This window comes from Staurois parvus, unplaced genomic scaffold, assembly GCF_062004578.1.
Source record: "Staurois parvus isolate SC_StPar_1 unplaced genomic scaffold, SC_StPar_1.0 ptg000068l, whole genome shotgun sequence".
Lineage (NCBI taxonomy): Eukaryota > Metazoa > Chordata > Amphibia > Anura > Ranidae > Staurois > Staurois parvus.
This window is the reverse complement of record NW_028317864.1, coordinates 5,053,481-5,075,647: the sequence shown is the minus strand read 5'-3', so window position 1 is coordinate 5,075,647 and position 22,167 is coordinate 5,053,481. Positions and strand designations below refer to the sequence as shown.

At 43.7% G+C, this 22,167-nt stretch overlaps 1 protein-coding gene across 1 annotated transcript in view; it reads left to right on the top strand.

Annotated features, from left to right (window-relative positions):
- The window catches only part of HMCN2 (hemicentin 2), a 331,848-nt gene that overhangs the window by 261,554 nt on the left and 48,127 nt on the right, over positions 1-22,167 (top strand). Inside the window, exons 57-65 of the mRNA XM_089669045.1 lie at positions 203-299; positions 1,480-1,641; positions 2,783-2,896; positions 4,816-5,015; positions 7,157-7,238; positions 7,367-7,498; positions 8,951-9,094; positions 9,349-9,508; positions 10,028-10,152. Of these exons, the coding sequence (XP_089525171.1) occupies positions 203-299; positions 1,480-1,641; positions 2,783-2,896; positions 4,816-5,015; positions 7,157-7,238; positions 7,367-7,498; positions 8,951-9,094; positions 9,349-9,508; positions 10,028-10,152 (1,216 nt within the window). The remainder of the gene's footprint in view (positions 1-202; positions 300-1,479; positions 1,642-2,782; positions 2,897-4,815; positions 5,016-7,156; positions 7,239-7,366; positions 7,499-8,950; positions 9,095-9,348; positions 9,509-10,027; positions 10,153-22,167) is intronic.

Sequence of the window (22,167 nt, the reverse complement as noted above, 5' to 3'; positions counted from 1 at the left end):
CTCAAATGTGTTTAAGAGGTGGTTCATAAGCATATTCTCCATTTTCTTTCAGAGGTATTCAAGTCTACCATGACATATTTTCTTTGATAAGCCCCAGACTCAATGGGGACAAGCCCTAAAACAATGAAACACAATACCAAAGTATAAGCATGCAGAGATCTTTGACTTCAATAGACAATATGACTGTTCTTTATTTTCACAGATCCACTTAGTGCAGGTCTCGGATATAGACAGCTATGTGTGCGTGGCAGAGAATCCAGCTGGCTTTATGGAGAGACTCTTCACATTAATGGTCCATGGTAGGTATATTAGAACATTTGTATCAAGAAATAAGGGTTCTTTTTACTATTAACCCATTACATTCTTTCATTGTTGACTATTTAGAGCCTTCTTATAACCCTCTAGATGTATTGGAAAAAGACAACATTTTGACAATAATAGAAAACATGGTCATGCTTGTGAGATCTGTGGATTCAGTAGGCTGAACCAGACAGCCAACATTGCCCCTTGCCTGACCACAAGCTGTCTCTTGCCAGGTGATTGCCCTCAGTTGGGTATCTTATGTGGATGACTCTAAGAAGGCTTTGACAGAAGAAGACCGAGGTGCTCTCACCAAGTAAAAGTCCATAGAGCAGAGCTAAATAAAAGGCTAGCTTTTTCAGTGTTTAAACTCTTCCTAATATTATTAAAATTACTGGAGCTGCATTATTCTCATCTACAACATATCTGAAATAAGAGTTCTTTGTCGCAGACTCTAACCATATGTTTTTCTTATTTTCCAAGGCAGCTTGAATATGATTGAACAATTCTTAAACGCTAACTCCAGCCAAATTTTTTATTTGGTTTGATCAGAGTGTGAAGAGTTAACATGTTTGCCATGTTTTTGGTTTGTCCCCATTTGGAGAGGTTGCCCTTTGATTCTGTTCCTTTCCCTTTCTGTCCCTATGACCCCTGTTTAAGAAATGCAGGGTGCTGTTGTCACAAGGACAGGGAAGCACATACAGCAATAGAAGCACTGAAATGAGTGATGTTTTAGTCTGTCACTGTTGAAAGAGATTTCCTGTCTTGACAGGAAGAAAAGGGAAATCTCCCCGAAAAGGACACAGTAATTTAAAAAAAGCAAATCCTTCCACACTATCTTAAATAAAATAAAACATGCCTATTGATACCAATGGAGGTGCGATGGGGTAGTGTCCTGGGATCTGACTTGTGGCAAAGCAAATAGAGAGAAGCTGGGAAAATCCTTCTGTAGGAATCTTTTGTTGTTGTACGTTAGAAAGCAATGTATTTGTTTTTTGTTCCTTGTTAAGTGGACTCCTTTCTTTTTATTGTATTCCGTATTTGTACAAAGTGATACAGTTTAATGTTGATCTGTGTACATCAGAGGTCTTGACTGAATTGATTCATGGATAATCAATAAACTAATTCACAAGGGAATTGGAATGTCTCTAAAATTGTCTGTTTAACTCTGAATTTTAGTTCCACCCAGAATACTTGGTGCAAGGAGTGAGAATGTCAGCACTGTCCTCCACACCTCAATCTCCATTGTGTGCGATGTACAGTCTCACCCCACCCCTGAGATAACCTGGTACAAGGATGGACAAGTCCTGCATCCCGGAAGAGGGTACCTTATCATGCCAGGTACTTTATGTTCAAACCAATATGGGATATATGCCCTGTTCACATCAGGACTGGCACAAAGAGAATTTACAGCCTTTGTGGCTGTGCCCTCTAATAACTGGAGGATCAACTTTAGCTTGGTGACTGCAGGATGTAGACACTGTTACGCTGTGAAGGTCTATATCTGCAGAAGTGAAAATACTGGCCAAATGACATCTAGCAGCAGTATTGGGTAGATAATAGTGGTGATGAGAAATGGTAGCGAGGAATCCCAAGACTCTCAGCATCTCGGTTAACTTGTCGCTGTCAACCATGTTTCTTCAAGCTCTCATATATCTCCACAATGCTTTATGGCATTCTGTCTTCCATAGCATTGCATAGGTAGTGGGGGTTGTGGGTTGCAAAAATGCATACTATGATTCTCAGCAGCTCAGTTAATTGACCGCTATCACCCCCCACCTGCTATCACATAATCCAACAATATTTTGTGCTATTATGCCTGCCTATAATCTATAGTGGTGACTGTCGATTGCAAAGAAGGTTCTCAATACTCTAAGCAGCTCAGTTGTCATACAGCCATTGACCTTTTCTCCACTGACTCCTCTACCTATAGTCTCATGATAGTATTAGGTATATCCTGACATTAAATATCACTATTATGAGCTGCACAAAATAAACAAACACAGTGCAAAACAAAACCAACCTTAAACTAATAGGTACAGGTGCAGTCAGGGCTGGAGAGGTGGAGTGGTCAGGCAGGCCGGGTCAGGAACAATTAGGCAGAAAGGTACAACGGGAGCAGGCAGAAGAATGGTCAGAAATAGCCGGGGTCAGTGCAGGCGGAGTTCTATCAGAGTCAGAGTCAAGCAGGAGAGTCAAGCAGGCAGGAGACAGGATACAGGAAACAGGGAACATGGGAAACAAACACAAAGGCACTGACTGCAGGTCTGGCCATTCCTTAAATACACCTCCTGCAATCAGCCTCAGGTGATGGCTGATTGCAGGAGTGACCTTCTGGTTGCTGAGAGCACCCGCTGGCCAGCCCTGGTACTGCAGCCCACATTTAACACTTTGTTGTCTGTATGAAAGGCCTTCTTCATTCTAAGATATATTGCTCTGGATGTGGACAATATTGATCTTGCTCTTGTTTACTGATCTTCAGGGGGGCAAGTGCTACAGATTGCTCGAGTTCAGCTCTCCAACCAAGGAACATATATATGCAGAGCTCAGAATCCAGCTGGAACTGATGAGAAGCACATACAGCTCGCCGTTCATGGTAAGAAAGAGCCCTGTTTTGGGTCATTGTTTAACTCCCAACTCCAGCAAAAAAAACAAAACATTTTTTCGTGGGGGAAGCAGCAAAAGCTCTCTCATATACTGTGTGTATGTGTATATATATATATATTTGTTGTTTTTGCTGGCCGATTTTAAATCCACTTCATTCCACATCTGTCTGACACAACCTGGGGAGTATGTGATTAGAAATTTCCCCAGACACACTAAGCATTACATACCTAATATAGGATCTAACCCTTCCCCACTGCACTAGAAAGACTGCTGTGTTTCCATTAGGGAGATTTCACCTCACTTCCTCTTCCTAAATGAGGACACAGACAGCAATAAAACTTGAAAAATGTGGACATTTTTGTTAATAGTATTGTTTAACAATAATATATACAGTATATTTTGTAAAATAACTATGTAAGTATAGAAATGCTATTAATTTGGAGAAACTAAAATATGTTACATTTATGTAATGTTGTTCTGCAGCCTATTTCCCTGTTTTAGCTGCCATATTAAATAAAAGGAAGATGTGTAATGCTATATAGCCTTGCTGTCCAATATTCCACCTGCATGGCAAGACCACTTCCTGTTATCTCACATATATATTCTTATTATAGCCAAATTTACCACCCTAACTCCTCCCACAGTTTTTACACTACATAGACAGTAATATACCGAAACGTGCGGATTGTTCCCGATTGGTGTGTTATTACTTTGTGGAACATTTCGCCAAATGGTTCACGAAATATCAGAGTTTTTGTGGTGAAATTGGTCCCATAGGAATGAGTGGCGGAATGTTCAAAACTAGAGTGGGAGCTGACAAAAGCTGGAGTGTGAGCTGAAAAATCAGGACATGATTTCTAAACTGCTATCACTCCCTCATTTTCAAGCCCACCTACACAAATCTTATATCAAAACGTTCAGCTATCCCTGCTGCCATTAAAAATATCCACAGCTAAGCCATAGTCCTGATAGTTTTCACAATATGACCATTTGTTTGCAACTCACGCCGCCCATTGACATTCATTGAAACTCCACTCTAGCCACCTCAAATTTGAAGAGCAATGTCTAAACTGCGACTGTGCCTTCACTTTTAATATTTCAGAGACATACTATGCATCAAAATGTAGGTCTGGGTCTTGTGATTCTCACAATATAAAGCTCTTCAGTGTAGGATTTACAATTTTTAAACTACAATCGTTTGAACATGGCAACCGCCAGTAAAGTGAGCAAGTTGGAGCAGTTTGTTTTTAACCGCTCTTCTCTGCCCTTGCTGTAGAGTGAGTTGCATAAGTTTTTAACCCACTCCATAAAGTCACTCTGCCCAGTCCAACCTTTTCACAGTTACTCCAGCCACTCCAACCACACAAGTTACTCAAGCCACTCCACCCAGTTACTCCGCCCACTCCAGTTGTAGACTACTGGTGGAGGCAAGAACACTTCACTAGCTTTTCTAGTTAATAACTGCATTTTTTAAATCACCTTGAAATAATTTTTTATACTTCATGTAATGACACATTTTTACAAGCTTGCTCTTCCATATTTTGTTATTCTATTAAATATAATTGGCAGGTTAGCCACAAAAGGGAACTTGTTACAATGACCCTTTTTGTCAGTCCTAACGACTGTTGAGATATGATTTTAGCCACTCAGGGAATGCAGTGTTTTCATTGAGTCAGATGACTCCTAGACTTCCATTGTCAGAAGCTATAGTAAAGCATAACAATTGTATAGCAATGCAAAGCAGGAAGCAGAGCCTGAATATGTAACAAGCAAACATGGCTGCCCCCATATCACATATATAATTACAAACTAGACACAGAAGGTGTTGAGCCATGACAGCCTCCATAGGTTTACTAAATGCATGTTTCTTTAGTACAGTCAAAACTAACACATAGCATTCTTGTTTAGCTCCACCCAGTATCAGAGAACCACCCACTGGGACCAAAGAGACAGTTCTCCGTGTTGGAGGAACTCTTACATTACTGTGTGAATCTGAGGCTCTCCCCCATCCAGCTGTCACCTGGTATAAGAACGGCCAACTACTCCAAAGTAGCGGTAGTGTTTCCATCTTGAACAGTGGCCAGAGACTGGAGATACAGAATGTCAAGGTAGGTACTTAAAACTCTCTTAGTTAAACCGTGAAAGGTATAAAATAGCTGACCTTTTAACAATTCTCACCAAAACCAGTCCCCACTGAAAAATATTTCCTCTTTAAAGGAACTAACTCACAAAGCAAAACAAGTGCTGTGATGGAGGCAGCCATTTCCCAGCTGAAATTCTTCATTCTAATTCTATTAGAAAAATAAAATTGTTTGCTTCATGAAAGATTAACTTGCATACACAAGATTTTCAGAAGATTCACATTAAACTGATCATCATATTTACATGTATATCTGAAAAAAAAAAAATCTCGCCTCAAAGTAGTGAAAGCCTCCGCCAATAATTCAGGAGCCACTGTCACAGTTGGAGCCGCTGGGTTCAGTGTTGCACAGCACACATTCCTCCAATAAACCAGTCCGGCATTAACTTGTAACTTACAAAATGGGTTTTCTTTATTCCAACATCAAGCAGATCCAATGCAATCTGCTGCATCTAGCATAAATATAATGAAAGCAACACCTGGCTTTAATCGTAGCAAAAATGTTATGAAGTATATTGATGTCTTATATAGGACTGTAGTATAGTTTAACATCTTATATAATGGTCACTAAAAAGACAATACGTTTTGTGAAATGCAATGCAAATTATTATATGGAAATATTCTGCATTGTTAATTCTAATCAGATGGCTTTAGTCTAGTTTTCATATGTTTGCCCGTCTATCTTATCTGCTTTGTTTAAACTGAATCTGTGCTTGGCTCATACAGAGCAAAGCAACAGGTTCCCTTTAATGTCTCCAACCCAGCAGCATTCTCTCACCAATTTTATTTTCATTTTTCTGGTGCTCTGTTTAGTTGTCAGGAGTGAAAAGAATGTCCTTAGCTACAAATTACTGGAGCTGAGCATGCAGAGGGCTATAGGATCCCTATGTAACAGCACTCATAGGCCAGGCACTGTAACACAGAGCAAGCAGGGGCGGACTGACCATTTGGAAACTCGGGCACCGCCCGAGGGCCTGGGGTCAGTAGGGGGCCCCATGAGATGCCCCTGGTCCCCTGCAGACATGTCCATCTGCACAGCTCTTCACTGAGAGGATCAGTGTACTGCTATTTTTATGCCTTCTGGGGGGGTTGAGGAATGTGATCATGGTACATGGTAAACATGGGTGTAACATGAAACATGATCACGGAGGTGGACTATGTCCTTAAAGCCCAAATTGTATATTTTGTTATGGATTGAATTGGGTAGAGTTAATCTCTCAGCAGGGGCGAACTGACCATTTGGAAACTCGGGCACTGCCCGAGGGCCTGGGGTCAGTAGGGGGCCCCATGAGATGCCCCTGGTACCTTTTTCATAGGCTTTTTTGAGTTTGGGCAATGATACAGGGGCCCCATGATCCCCTATTGCCCAGGGGCCCCATGAGTTGTCAATCCACCCCTGGGAGCAAGTCACATGCTCCTCCATACTCAGATGTATTTCCTCCAGCTTCCAATACTGAGAGGAGTGAGGAGAAGATTGAAGGAAAGGTAATATAGGCCATGCATGGATTGAAATTCATCCAGTTCAACAGGGACTGGACAAATTTAAAACCACATATGGCTGCTGTGGTTGAACAGTAGTCGATCTACCAATTGACTTCTCTTCAACTACCCTGTCGGATTTTAGCCACTTGATCAGAGCTGCAGGTTATATTATGCAGCTCTGATCAGTGTATTCTGATGGCAGAGAAGTCTGCCTATTGTCAGAATACAACGACACAGCATTGAGGATTGCCCCATCCACTCTGAATGTGGATGGGAGGAATCAGGTTTTTTGTTCAATCCGCTGGCTGAGCGCAAAAAACAGAATCATCTTTGGGCTGCCTAAGTCTGTATGTTTCTGGGGAAGACTGCGTTAAAGTCTGTTGTTTCGCCTTGAATTTTTAAGGTACAGGTTTACTTAAAGAAAACCTGTTGTTTTCAAATCTAAATAGATCAAGATGAAATGTACTTATTTTTTGTAAAAAAAAAAAAGATAAATCATAAACAGTAAAAAAAAAAAACAGTTTAAAATATTGTAAATAAAATTGAGCCAACCCCATTATAGTCGGATATAATCTGTATTTCGTGATCTATTTTGTTATTGTGCTGTGTCCTTGATTTAATTTGCAGGCATCAGATAAAGGTGTCTACACCTGCAAGATGAGCAATGTAGCTGGTGAAGCTGAGCTGACCTACACAGTGATCATACAGGGTGAGAGAGTAACAAAGATCACACGACTAAAGCAGAGAAAGTAACAATAAAATGACTCTACACACTAGTTTTGTCTATATATTCAGTATAAAAAAGGGTATATTTGTTCATGTAACTTTTTCCTGCAGTACCAGTTTCCATCATCCACCCACAGAATGAGACGATTCAGCTTACCATTGGGAATTCTATAGTGTTATCATGTGAAGCTGAAGGTTCTCCACCACCTAAGATCACATGGCTGAAGGACGGGCAGCCGTTGGGTAAGTAGGATGCAAAGAGGTAATATCTACTGCCCACAAAGGTCTTCAATAAAAGGTTATAGTTTCCTTTCTGTGTATTTGCTGCATTGGGGCAGCCGCATTAGTCCGCATTACACATAGTGAGTGCAGAGGGCCATGTGTGATCTAGACCCACTTCGTAATCAGCAACTCTGGGTTGGCTTTTATGGAAAATCACGTATCAATGATACATATAGAAACGTGTCTAAACTAAAGTCCATCTTCAAACAGCTGGCCTATGTTTATTTACATTAAAGAAAATATAGTATATTAGTGAGCACATATCTTGAGTAATATTATACTATGAAGTAATTTACATGTTTGTAGGTTTCTCCTCCATATTTTTTATTGTGTTAAATGTGGAGATGAGTAAATAGCCCATTAGTGACAGAGTAAATATAGCTACTATAATCAACGAACTCTTCCTTCAAGGCAAAAAAAATAAAAAAGTAAAACCCAGAGCTTCATGGAATTCCTGTGGCTGACCTATGGGCTAGAGAGCTGAATTCCCCCGCTCTGTGGCAGTGCAGCATCCTGCTCCACTCTGTGGCAGTGCAGCATCCTGCTCCATACTAAAGCATGACCACTGTGTAGCACTGCAAAGCAGAAAGCAGAGTCTGAATATGTAATGTTCAAAAATGGATGCTTCCATGTAACCACTGTATATAATTAGAAATGATACTTTGTATGTTTGTAAAATTTTTGTATGTAAAAGTATATACAGTGGGTATAGAAAAGAATCACCCCCTTTAAAATAATCACATTTTGTTGCTTTTGCAACCTGAAATGAAGGCAGGCACAGTTTTTATTTTATCCAGCTTATTTACTCAGTGCACCTTATACCATCCAAGTGAAAGATATACTGTAACACCAACATGTCAGAAAAAAAAGTTCAAAAGCTGAATCACTGAGTTGGAAAAAGGATCACCCCCCTCAAAGCCATTTGACTTTAAACTGTGATCAGCTGTGGTCATTTTGATTAGCTCAGCATGAAAAGAGATTTCCTGGAGCATTTCAGTCCCTGGTAGTCTTCATTTCAGGTTACAAAGCAACAAAATGTGATTATTTTGAAGGGGGTGATTCTTTTCTATACCCACTGTATATATGCAATGACAGTTGACCCTGTCATGGATGAAGTGGGCTTTGTTGAATCCAAACTGGCCCATCAGCTTTTACCTGTAGACTGATCTGACCAAGACATCTACTTATATTTGATGGTTACTGTAGATACTGCAGTTATCACCCGATTCAGACAAATTTGATAAGACTGTGAAGAACTATGTCTGTGTGTCTGTGGACATTTTTAATTTTTCTGGAGAAATGATTTCATGTGCAAGGACTAAACAAGCCATAAATGAAAAGTGTAAATGAGCAAATTTTTGTTTGTATGTCATGTATGTTTTGTCTATCTAAAGCTGTCTATTAATTTTTCAGAGCATGTAGGAGACTGGGGAGTGATCATCAGGGGTAATCGGCTGCAGATTGGCAGAGTACAGCCCTCACATGCAGGTCACTATAGCTGTATAGTGCAGAACCATTTATCTCAAACTCACAAAGACTTTCTGCTGCTGGTACAAGGTATGAGCCTAAATAAGATAAAGGCATAAAGGAGGTGGTTTATAAAGCAGTGGTATGGCCATTCCCCTGCTTTTCAAAAAAACAAAACAAAAAAAAAAACATTTCTTCGGTTATGAAATCTGAAATAGAAAATGGCTATAAAACCTATTTTAGCCTTTGTAATGATTTGAACTGTCAACATCTTGTATGTATCGTAATAATAATAATATTCCTTTTATTATGGTAGAAAACCCTTCTTTTTTTTTTTTCCACAGTGGCTCCAACAATTGTTGGATCAGAAATACCAAGTGAACGAAGCATCCAGTTGAAACAGGAGGTAACACTAGAATGTAAAGTGGAGGGAACACCTGCACCCCAGATTTTGTGGCTGAAGGATGGAAGACCCCTGGATCTTGTCTCCGCTCCAAACCTGCGGTAAAATCAAACAGGAGCTATGCTGATCATAGTTTACCTTACCAGTCTTTGTGAGATTTCAGGTCTTAAAGGGTCAGTTCACCCAAAGCTAGTTCAGTTGGATGACAGAGAAAACATTTATGAACTCTGCACTGAGCTCCCAGTTCTGCACACCCCATTATGGACCCTTTCTCCATGCTGGATTTCCTATTAACTTTATATTATGAAGCATTCAACAGGAGCTGAAGGTGCACAGGTCCACCTAAAACTCTGAGGTGCACATGAGTCAATTATTGCAGGGAGCATCCAAGACATATAAGAAGTTAGAGGCTCTCTTTGTCAACTCACTTTTATAACTAAAACATTACTTTTTGTTGCCCTGACACTATTTTTTAATAAATCAACCCTAAAGGCAATTGCAAAATCACAAACATACTTCCATATGAGCCTAAGATAAATCGGGTGCAGACAAATGCCTGAGTATGTATCTATGTGCATGGGTTGTACTTGGTTTATCACTTATATGTTTTGCCTTGTCAGTCTGTCCCAAGATGGAAGCTCTGTACATCTTACATCCGTGCAACCCTCTGACTCTGGCCGCTATACATGCCTGGCTCGTAATGTCGCTGGTGAAGACACAAAGGTTTATGTACTGAACATTCTTGGTATGTACCACAGCACCCTGGGATTTATCATGCACAGCTGTCATTAGTTAAAAATACCCATGAACTTAAAACAGATCTAAATTCATAATTCATTTATAGTCTATCCCCTCCACAAAAATGTTCCTTGTCCTAAGCTAGCTCTAAAACTGCCCATACACTAGTAGAATTTTATACGAATATTCGTATGATTATTTTCATCAGAGCATTCTTAGAACCTTTTTACTGTCCGTATTGAGTCAACTATTTTTTGTTTGAAAGCCTTTTGTTTACATCTGCTATTTGAATGTAATCCTTGACACATTAAACAGGTTTCATTATAGCCTGTATGATATATTCATACAATTTTCCTGAATGAAAACTGCATACACTGTTAGAATTTTGTTGGGAAAACTTTTTCATCCTGCTCCTTTGAACGTTTTTGTCTCTACAGTTTAAAATGAACAACTATTTGACCCAACTACCCATTAGATAGTCGAATGAAATTTCCGAAAACAAACCTTTTTGTACAAAATTTTACTAGTGTATGGCCATCTTAAGACTGCCAGGAGTTGGAGAAATACTTACCTTTCAGGAGCTTCAATCTACTGTTACCTGGTAGACTGACCCCCAGTTCACATATATGCGGCCGTGCGGGCCGTGTTTTGCATGGGCACGAGAGCCCATTCATTAGAATGGACTCCCGTGCCCATGACACGCAAGGAAGAAGTCCCTGCACTTCTTTGGAATATGCAGCCCACACGGAACCTTGGTTCTCAGTACAGTTGCATTTTCCAGTGTGGGCGGCGTGCCATTAGAAATAATGGCACCCACCCGCGGGTCCACATTCCTCTGTGCAAAAAGGTCTGTCATAGATTATTTTGGTTTTCAAATGGAGCCTAGGTACTAGGAGATGCTTGAGCATATGTTGCCTCCTAGAAGAACATTAAACAAGCTTAAATTAGGAGCCATTGTAATAAGCAGAAATCTTTTCAGCTTTTTCTTAGTGTATTCTGTTTTTCTTAAAGCTATACAACTAAAGGAAACTGGTATTCTTGCTTCACTAGTTTGAGTAACTGACCTGGATAAGGCATGCAGATACTGTCATCAGAACTCCTGATTAGAAATAATGGCACCCACCCGCGGGTTTACATTCCTCTGCAGCAGCACCACCCGCACATATGTGAACCTAGGGTAAGTCTGAATCTGAGACAGGGCAAAGGGTGGGTCTGTGTGCAGGGAGAGGCACTGATTGACTTTTAAGTCAGTTTGTCACTGTGCTGAGTGAAAATCCATGGCTTTCTTTGGAAAGTTCTCCTTGGCTGCCTTTGCTGAGTTTTCCTAGGCTGCAGTTGTTGAGATCCATACTTTCTGAGCCCCTAACCTAGAACCAGAAAGAAATGCCCGTAGCGAAATAAAGAAGAAATAGCGCAGGGCATACATGACTAGGCCCAGAGTGGGTGAAGGAAGAGCAGAAAGGGTTAAGGTAGCTCCAGGGGGATTTGTTATTGTTGGTGGGGGGTAGCTGATTGGTAGAGGTTGGTGTAGGTGGGGTTTTGCTGCACCTTAGGGTGGGAGGTTCTGTGAGGGGGGCGTCAGTTAGCTGGACGGCAAGAGTGTGAGCTTCCCTCCCGCCCTCCCTGTTTGGGTGAGTTTTGGGTCCCTCCAGGTAGAGGGGGGGATTATGTTGGTTCATGGACGGTTGTTGGTCTTTGGAGGCGGTTCTTATTTGGACGGTAAACAACAATGGTGTGGGGAAAACTCATACAAATGAGCGCAGAGAGGCCACTCCAGGTGGAAACATGTGAACAGTTAATCATGAGCTCACCACTGCTGCCTTGTTAATCATATGCATGATGAAGAGAACTGGAAAAAAAGGCGCTGTGGAAAATGCTCTCAGACAAGCACCTTAGTGGAGGTGCATCTTTATTGGGTGAGATAAAGTAGCAAGTATAATAAAATTAACCAGCCTGAAGTGGACAGTGTGATTCCAATGGACGGCCCGTCCGCTCTGAAGGGAGCTGAGATCAAAGAATGCTCCTGTCGGCTTCAAATCACGTGGTGTCAGCGTACCAGCGTCCTGGGTGGTGTCACCATGGCAAACGAAGGCAGTGTCCGGCGTTGGCTTCAGCTGGGAGCATATGTGGGGTTACCAAGACGACATGTTTCGCGCAGTTGCGCTTTGTCAAGTCTCTGGTAACCATGGCCGGCGGCCATTATATAGAAGACCATTAAAGGGAAGGCTGGCTGAGTGTAATTAGCAGGGGATGGGGTGTCAATCAGAGCGGACGGCTCGTCCTGAAGCAATGCTGAATACAAATTTAAAGGTACAGATTGCAAGTTATAAAAAATGATATGTATAAAAACAATAGCATTGGAAGGCATGATATACTTTCATCTTTAGCGAAATAAAGGTAATACAATAACAAAAAAAAAAAAACAAAACAAAAAAAAAAACACACAAGTTAAAAATGACATCGCTGGTTCATGGAAGCTATGTCAAAAATTGCGTTTACAGTGAGGTAATTATGGGTATATGGGCAAAGAAGGGAGTAGGGAGAAGTGAATGCTAGGCATATGAAAATGACTGTATCAAAGGTATATGAAAATGACTGTATAAAAGGTATGACTAAAAGGAATATAATAAAATCAATCCTGGTATCAAATTAGGTAGCTCATATGTTCATAATTAAATAAATATAATAGATGCGTAATAACATGTATTCGTAATTGAGTGCACAGAATATATACATGGTGACAGTGCAGATTAAAAAACAAGGATTAAAAGAAGACAATACTGTATGTAATAAAAAACACACTGGAGGATCCTAGTTCCGGGGACTAGAAGTCAAACTTGTTAAATAATGCTATGGATTTCAAGATCCTCATTGAGACCATTGGGGGTCATAGAACCTAATTTGTAGATCCAGAACGTCTCTCTCTTACACAAACGGGCTAGTCTTTCATTGTCAGTAAATGTACCCTTTGGAATATGTTCGATTGCTAAGACCTCAAGAAGACTGAAATTATTTTGATGGGATTGCAAAAAGTGCCTAGGGACACTATGCTTATCGCATCCATCTCTTATAAGTCTTCTGTGCTCCCCTATGCGTTTGCGTAGAGGGCGTGTGGTTCGGCCTACATATAGGAGCTTACACGGGCATGTGAGAACGTATATGACGTGGTCAGTTGCACACGTTATAAACTGACGAATGTGGTAGCTGTTGCCCTGGGAGTCCAAAAACTGTGATCTGCCATGGGTGATGGACTGACAGGTGAGACAACCTCTTTTGTTGCATCTGTAGATACCAATTCTGTCGTCAAATGTAGGAAGGGGGCCGTTGTCTATGTAGGTGGACAGTGACATTTTGCTTGGGGCTAGAATGTTTTTCAAACAACGGGCTCTCTTGAAAGTTACTCGTGGGGCGCGTGGGAGATTAGGTGCTAATCTAGGATCTAATTGTAAAATGTGCCAGTGTTTGCGAATGATGTTTGTAATATCACGATGTGATGTGTTGAAACCAGTGATGAACCTAACCGAGTTAGACTGGTCACGGGCCTGAGTGTATGTTCGGTCTATCAATACGCTATGTTTGGTATATGCGTTTTTTATAAGGGAAGGGGGATAGCCTTTCTCAGAAAACTTTTATACAGTCATTTTCATATACCTTTGATACAGTCATTTTCATATGCCTAGCATTCACTTCTCCCTACTCCCTTCTTTGCCCATATACCCATAATTACCTCACTGTAAACGCAATTTTTGACATAGCTTCCATGAACCAGCGATGTCATTTTTAACTTGTGTGTTTTTTGTTTTGTTTTTTTTTTTTGTTATTGTATTACCTTTATTTCACTAAAGATGAAAGTATATCATGCTTTCCAATGCTATTGTTTTTATACATATCATTTTTTATAACTTGCAATCTGTACCTTTAAATTTGTATTCAGCATTGCTTCAGGACGAGCCGTCCGCTCTGATTGACACCCCATCCCCTGCTAATTACACTCAGCCAGCCTTCCCTTTAATGGTCTTCTATATAATGGCCGCCGGCCATGGTTACCAGAGACTTGACAAAGCGCAACTGCGCGAAACATGTCGTCTTGGTAACCCCACATATGCTCCCAGCTGAAGCCAACGCCGGACACTGCCTTCGTTTGCCATGGTGACACCACCCAGGACGCTGGTACGCTGACACCACGTGATTTGAAGCCGACAGGAGCATTCTTTGATCTCAGCTCCCTTCAGAGCGGACGGGCCGTCCATTGGAATCACACTGTCCACTTCAGGCTGGTTAATTTTATTATACTTGCTACTTTATCTCACCCAATAAAGATGCACCTCCACTAAGGTGCTTGTCTGAGAGCATTTTCCACAGCGCCTTTTTTTCCAGTTCTCTTCAACAATGGTGTGGGACCCATCCGTGGTATGGGATGCCCGGAGACATTCCCAGTTAACCAAGGTTTAACTGGAAGGTGGTGGTGCTGCACTGCGGACGGTATGGTTGTCTCCGAGCTGGTTGGTTGCGGCTGGAGGCCTAGTGTATATGGTTGTCCGCAGGTGCATTTCGGATCGTTTTTGGGGTGCCTTCGAAGTCCAACAACAATTCTGTTGGTTTCTGTTATAAGGAATGGTTGGTGGCGGTTGTTGGTCTTTGGAGGCGGTTCTTATTTGGATGGTAAACAACAATGGTGTGGGACCCATCCGTGGTATGGGATGCCCGGGGACATTCCCAGTTAACCAAGGTTTAACTGGAAGGTGGTGGTGCTGCACTGCGGACGGTATGGTTGTCTCCGAGCTGGTTGGTTGCGGCTGGAGGCCTAGTGTATATGGTTGTCCGCAGGTGCATTTTGGATCGTTTTGGGGTGCCTTCGAAGACCAACAACAATTCGGTTGGTTTCTGTTATAAGGAATGGTTGGTGTATTGTAACTTGAGTTGTTAATAAAAGGCCATGTTGGCCATTTACTCCAAAATTGATGTTATGTCTTTTGTTAGTATAATTGGTTAAGGGGAAGGGGGTTGGTGTGGAACGGTAATGGTGGTAATGGGGAAGTGGACGAGCCTATCTCTGGTGCAATAGTCATGCCAATCAGGAGTTCTGATGACAGTATCTGCATGCCTTATTCAGGTCAGTTACTCAAACTAGTGAAGCAAGAATACCAGTTTTCTTTAGTTGTATAGCTTTAAGAAAAACAGAATACACTAAGAAAAAGCTGAAAAGATTTCTGCTTATTACAATGGCTCCTAATTTAAGCTTGTTTAATGTTCTTCTAGGAGGTAACATATGCTCAAGCATCTCCTAGTACCTAGGCTCCATTTGAAAACCAAAATAATCTATGACAGACGGTTTTGAATCTGAGTGTGACAGGAGGGGGTTTCCTGGTCCCTCTTCTCCCTGATATACAGTATGTCCAATGACAGTTCCACTACTCCATGTATTGTTTCTAGTTATGTTCATGGAAAAGTTATTTTTTTTATTTAACCAAAGTTTTATTGAATAAAGTCAACATTAACATTGAAAATACTAAAGGCAGGACAATAATATCATTCTTCTATAATATGGTTTTCAGAATTCCCAGTATCACAAACTGAATATCACATGGTGGTAAAAGCAAAAGCACAAAGTGATATGATTTTCCAAGTATAAAGAGGCAGTGTTTCAGACCTTCAGCAAAGGTAACAATTAGGGATGCACCAATACCATTTTTTGATCTGTGACTACAAGTACTGATACTTTTGGTCAAGTACTCGCTGATACTGAATACCAATACTTTGTGGTGCGATTTGCGTCAATACAAAATGTTTGGATGCAAATTGAACCGCAAATAATAGCGTGTCATTTGAACAGGAATGCGATTCCTGTCACATGTGGTTTCCCCACTGCTCCTGTGTGAACCCAGGCTTGTCATAACCTGAGCTCACACAGGAGTGGTGCTGAAAACCTCCCTGCACTAATCTCATAATGAGTGGAGAGTGGGGATGTATACCTTGGTGTCGGCCATCAGAGGATAGAGGCAGATGCTTTGGATTCTTAGCTGTAGAAGAGGAGAGAAAGCCACGGGGATTTGAAATCCCCACGTATTTCTCTTCTCTTCTTGCAGGGATGACTGTACAGGCTAAATTACTTTTGATTGGCCAGCACCCTCACGGTGCTGGGATGACAGTATAGGCTAGACGGCTTCTGATTGGTCAGCGCCATGATGGTGCAGACCAATCAAATGCCATCTAGCCCGTACTGTCATCCCTGAAATCCCCGTGGTTTTCTATCCTCTCCTACACCTGAGAATCCAGAGCACCTGCCTCTACCCTCTGCCTGATAGCCAACACCAGTGTATGCATCCCCACAAGCCCTTCTCTCCCACTTTTCGCTCACTTGCTGAACATGGGTCGATGCAGGGAGATTATTGACCCAAATCATGCCACAAAGTATCAGTTTGGGTATCTGGAGCATTTTCACGAGTACTCGTGAAAAAACTCAGTATCTGCGCATCCCTAGTCTGTCTTAATTCTATACGAGTATGCTATGCTTAGTATGATTTATTTTACAGAATCTTGGTTAGGCTCAGTGAAAATTTTGACAGCCATATGGAGGTTCTTGAGTGACAGTAGTTAGTGGTGAATTTACAGGAAGTAAATGAGGGCATTTGATCGAATGGGTCTAATGATCAAGTGGAGAAGTGAGACATCCATTTGTTCCATGTTTTATGGGCCTTTGTTGGGCAACAACTGTGTATATAAGATAATTTTTGGGATTAGGGATAGTAAAACTAGTTTTAGAGAACCAAATGTCTTTGGTAGGGGGAAAACCTATCCATTTTCTGGCTGAGCTTCAGGGCAAAAATAGTTTCTCACAGTAACTTAGAGTAAATATTAGAGATGAGCGAATCGAAGTAGGCGAAGTGGAATTCGAGTCGAATATTGGAAAATTTTCGCGCCGAATCCGAAAAATAGCCTACTTCGGACGCGCGAATCGAAATTTTTCCTAAAATGGCGGCGGACATGTGCGGCGACGGAGCGGGGATGTCTGGGAAGGCGCGCAGACAAGGCGCGCTGACTCATAATGCATTCCTTAATGACATGTGATCGCATTAGCCAATCAGCAGCCAGGCAGCCAGCACTGTGTAATGGTCGAGCTATAAATAGCGGCCATTTTAGAATTCTTCATTTGCCTCCAGTCATTCAAGAGAGGCAGACCGCTCTGTATTAGGGACAGAGTTAGGGCCACAAAAACGTTACTTGGGAACAGAGAAACGTTACTTAGGGACAGAGAAGCATTACTCAGGGACACAGAATTGTTAATGAGGGCCACAGAATCGTTACTTAGGGCCAAAGAAACGCTAGTTAGGGCCACAGAATTGTTACTCAGGGACAGACAGAATTGTTACTGAGTGCCAGAGAATTGTTACTTAGGGCCACAGAAACGTTAGTTAGGGCCACAGAATTGTTACTCAGGGACAGACACAGAATTGTTACTGAGGGCCACAGAACTGTTACTTAGGGCCACAGAAACGTTATTAGGGCCACAGAATTGTTACTCAGGGACAGACAGAATTGTTACTGAGTGCCAGAGAATTGTTACTTAGGGCCACAGAAACGTTAGTTAGGGCCACAGAATTGTTACTCAGGGACAGACACAGAATTGTTACTGAGGGCCACAGAACTGTTACTGAGGGCCACAGAAACGTTAGTTAGGGCCACAGAATTGTTACTCAGGGACAGACACAGAATTGTTACTGAGGGCCACAGAACTGTTACTTAGGGCCACAGAAACGTTAGTTAGGGCCACAGAATTGTTACTCAGGGACAGACACAGAATTGTTACTGAGGGCCACAGAATTGTTACTTAGGGCCACAGAATTGTTACTCAGGGACAGACAGAATTGTTACTGAGTGCCAGAGAATTGTTACTTAGGGCCACAGAAACGTTACTCAGGGACACAGAATTGTTACTGAGGGCCACAGAACTGTTACTTAGGGCCACAGAAACGTTAGTTAGGGCCACAGAATTGTTACTCAGGGACAGACACAGAATTGTTACTGAGGGCCACAGAATTGTTACTTAGGGCCACAGAACCGTTACTTAGGGCCACAGAATTGTTACTCAGGGACACAGAATTGTTACTGAGGGCCACAGAACCGTTACTTAGGGCCACAGAATTGTTACTCAGGGACAGACACAGAATTGTTACTGAGGGACACAGAATTGTTACTGAGGGCCACAGAAACGTTAATCAGGGACACAGAATTGTTACTGAGGGCCACAGAACCGTTACTTAGGGCCACATAAAAGTTAATCAGGGACACAGAATTGTTACTGAGGGCCACAGAACCGTTACTTAGGGCCACAGAATTGTTACTCAGGGACAGACACAGAATTGTTACTGAGGGACACAGAATTGTTACTGAGGGCCACAGAACCGTTACTTAGGGCCACAGAAACGTTAATCAGGGACACATAATTGTTACTGAGGGCCACAGAACCGTTACTTAGGGCCACAGAATTGTTACTCAGGGACACAGAATTGTTACTGAGGGCCACAGAACTGTTACTGAGGGCCACAGAACTGTTACTTAGGGCCACAGAACTGTTACTTAGGGACACAGAATTGTTACTGAGGGCCACAGAACTGTTACTTAGGGCCACAGAAAGGTTACTCAGGGACACAGAATTGTTACTGAGGGCCACAGAACTGTTACTTAGGGCCACAGAATTGTTACTCGGACAGACACAGAATTGTTACTCAGGGACACAGAATTGTTACTGAGGGCCACAGAACCGTTACTTAGGGCCACATAAACGTTAATCAGGGACACAGAATTGTTACTGAGGGCCACAGAACCGTTACTTAGGGCCACATAATTATTACTCAGGGACAGACACAGAATTGTTACTGAGGGACACAGAATTGTTACTGAGGGCCACAGAACCGTTACTTAGGGCCACAGAATTGTTACTCAGGGACAGACACAGAATTGTTACTCAGGGACACAGAATTGTTACTCAGGGACACAGAATCGTTGAATTAAAGAGTATGTCAGACAACATGCAGAGGAGTGGCAGAGGAGGCAATGTTTTAGGAGCGAGCAGACGTGGCAGCAGAGGAAGGGGTCGAGGCAGCACTATTCGCAGCCAGAGGCCAGTGCTCCCGGTGTCATCCAGCGGTCGTGTCTCCACCGACAACCCTGCCGTCGCCGATTGGTTGCCTCGGTCGTCTTCCTCTTCCCAGGTCACCTCTGACACCTACAGCCAACGGTCGGTGGGTACGTCAGACACAACCGTTAGTTGGCATGGCCCGGGACCAAGCCCACTGAAATCACGTGTCCTCTACCTGCCCCTGTCCTTTGGTGTTCCCTCACCAAACGAAGTATCGCATGCTGTGGGCTCAGCCCCACTGTACAGTGAGGAAGAGCTAACAGAGGGCGGTCAGGAACGGGGGGAGACATCCGCCTTTTCAGCAGCCAGGCGAAGAAGTAGTGGCGAGGAGAGTGGCTCGGTAGCCGGTCTAGAGACAGGTCTGTCTCCTGACCCAGACGCAGCCAAGGGGGCTAGTAGTGAGGCGGAGACCCTACTTGATGATGAGGAGGTTGATCGCACTTGGCAGCCTCGTCGTCATCAGGCAATTTCTTCCGCATCATCAGGAGAAGAGGGTGGCAGCTTGGCAGCGAGCAAAACAGTCGGTGGGTTGCCCAGGAGACAGCAGCAGGGTCGCAGCAGTGTCAGTGGAGCCAAACGGCCACGGAGTAGAGCACCAGCTCCACTGCAGCCTACCACCACGGCCAGTAGTGGTGCCGGTGTGCACGGAGGAAGCAGCAGTCAGCCAGTGAGGAGTATCGGGGGCAAAGTTTCCTACTCGGCGGTGTGGCAATTTTTTGTCAAGCCGCCTGAGGAAGTAAACGTAGCCGTATGTCGACTATGTGGCCAGAAAGTCAAGCGTGGCCAGGGGGCCCATGTTGGGACTACAGCGTTGCGGCAGCATATGCAGCGTCGCTATTTGGTGGCCTGGGAAAACCGTGATAAAGATACGGCGGTTCTGCCCGCCCCAGCCCCCGCTCCATCACCCGCTCCGTTACTTGCTCCGTCACCTGACGTCAATCGCCCTCCATCAGCCAGTCAAGGCTCCAACACCTCTGCTGAGGGGAGTTGTCGCTCGTTGGCATCTTCCGCTCGTTCAGATGCTCCTTCTCCTGCTACTCCTCTTCACGGATTCCGTCAGCAGTCTTTCTTGGAATCCGTTTCCAAGAGACAACAGTTTGCGAGCACGCACCCGACGGTGCAAAAGCTGAACGTCCTCCTGTCCAAGTTGCTGGTGCTGCAGTCCCTCCCTTTCCAAGTGGTGGACTCAGCACCTTTCCGAGAAATGATGGCTTGTGCCGCGCCGCGGTGGAGAGTGCCAAGCCGTCATTTCTTCGCCAAAAAGGCAGTGCCAGCCCTGCATTCACATGTAGAAGAGATGGTGGGCCAGTCTTTGAGCATGTCGGTCTCTGCCAAAGTGCACGGCAACGCCGACGTGTGGAGCTGTAACTACGGTCAGGGACAGTACATGTCATTTACGGCCCACTGGGTGAACGTGGTGCTGTCACAGCCGCACCAGCAACTTGGACAGGTCACGCCGCTTTTGCCTCCACGTTTGCACGTCCTTGGTCCGGCAAAGATGTCCGCCTTCTACCACCTCTTCTTCCGCCGTGTCCTCAGCCGCCACCCCCGTGCCAAGTCCCATTACCCGACCGGCATATCACATGTGCAGGGCGCAACGGTGTCACGCTGTGCTGCACCTGGTATGCCTTGGCGAACGTAGTCACACAGGGGAGGAACTTCTCAGTGTAATGAACAGAGAAATCGACAGATGGCTGTCTCCGCGCAAACTCAAAATCGGAACCATGTTGACCTACAACGGAAAGAACATGTTGTCTGCTCTGCGTCAAGGAAGGTTGTGCCATGCGCCATGCATGGCTCACGTGTTCAATCTGGTTGTCAAGCGGTTCCTAAAATCCACCATCCCACTGCAAGACATCCTTAAAATGTCACGTAAACTTTGCATGCATTTCAGCCATTCCTACACCGCAAAGCACACCCTCCTTGAGCTGCAGCGGCAGAACGGAATTGCACAGCATCGCCTGATCTGCGACGTTGCAACAAGGTGGAATTCAACCCTACACATGTTAGACCGCCTTTACGAACAGCGAAAGGCCATCACCGATTTCCTGATGTTACAAGCGGATAAAGGTACTCCCCTGTGTAACTTTGATGTCAGCCATTGGCAGCTCATGCGTGACACCTGCCGCTTGCTCAGGCCCTTTGAGGAGGCCACGCTATTCGTGAGTCGGCAGGACTATGGGATGAACGACGTCATTCCTCTGTTGCACGTCCTGGAACAAATGCTGTTAACAATGGCTGGTCAGGGTGCGGTAGACGTGGCGCACAGATCTCAACGCCACATGACCCCTGTGGGGGCAGGACAGGAAGAAGAGGAGGAGGTAGAGGAGGACATTTGTGCTCAGGAATTATTGAGTGAAATGGGTGGTTTTTCCACTCAGCGGACAGGAGTGGAGGAGCAGGAGCATCTGGTAGAGGAGGAGGAGGAGGAGACAGAGGACCCAGACGCACCGTGGCAGTATGCTGTGGAGATGGAGGCAGGGAGTCCCTTGCATTCCTTGGCACAAATGGCCCATAGCATGCTCGGTTGCTTGCGTAGCGACAGCCGAATAATAACCATCAGACAGAGGGATGACTTTTGGCTGTCCAGCATCAGGTGGACCTGGAGCAGGACCTCAAACAACAGGCTTGGGCCTACTTGGACAGCACCCTGCCAACCGAGGTAGACAATCCCCTTGACTACTGGGCAACGAAACTTGACCTTTGGCCCCAACTAGCTGAATTTGCCCTTGAAAGGCTGTCATGCCCGGCCAGTAGCGTGGCATCGGAGCGCGTGTTTAGTGCGGCAGGAGGTATTGTAACTCCGCGGAGGACACGACTGTCTGTTTGTGAAAATGAATCAGGCGTGGATTAGTCTGGATTTCAAACCACCAGTTCCTGACA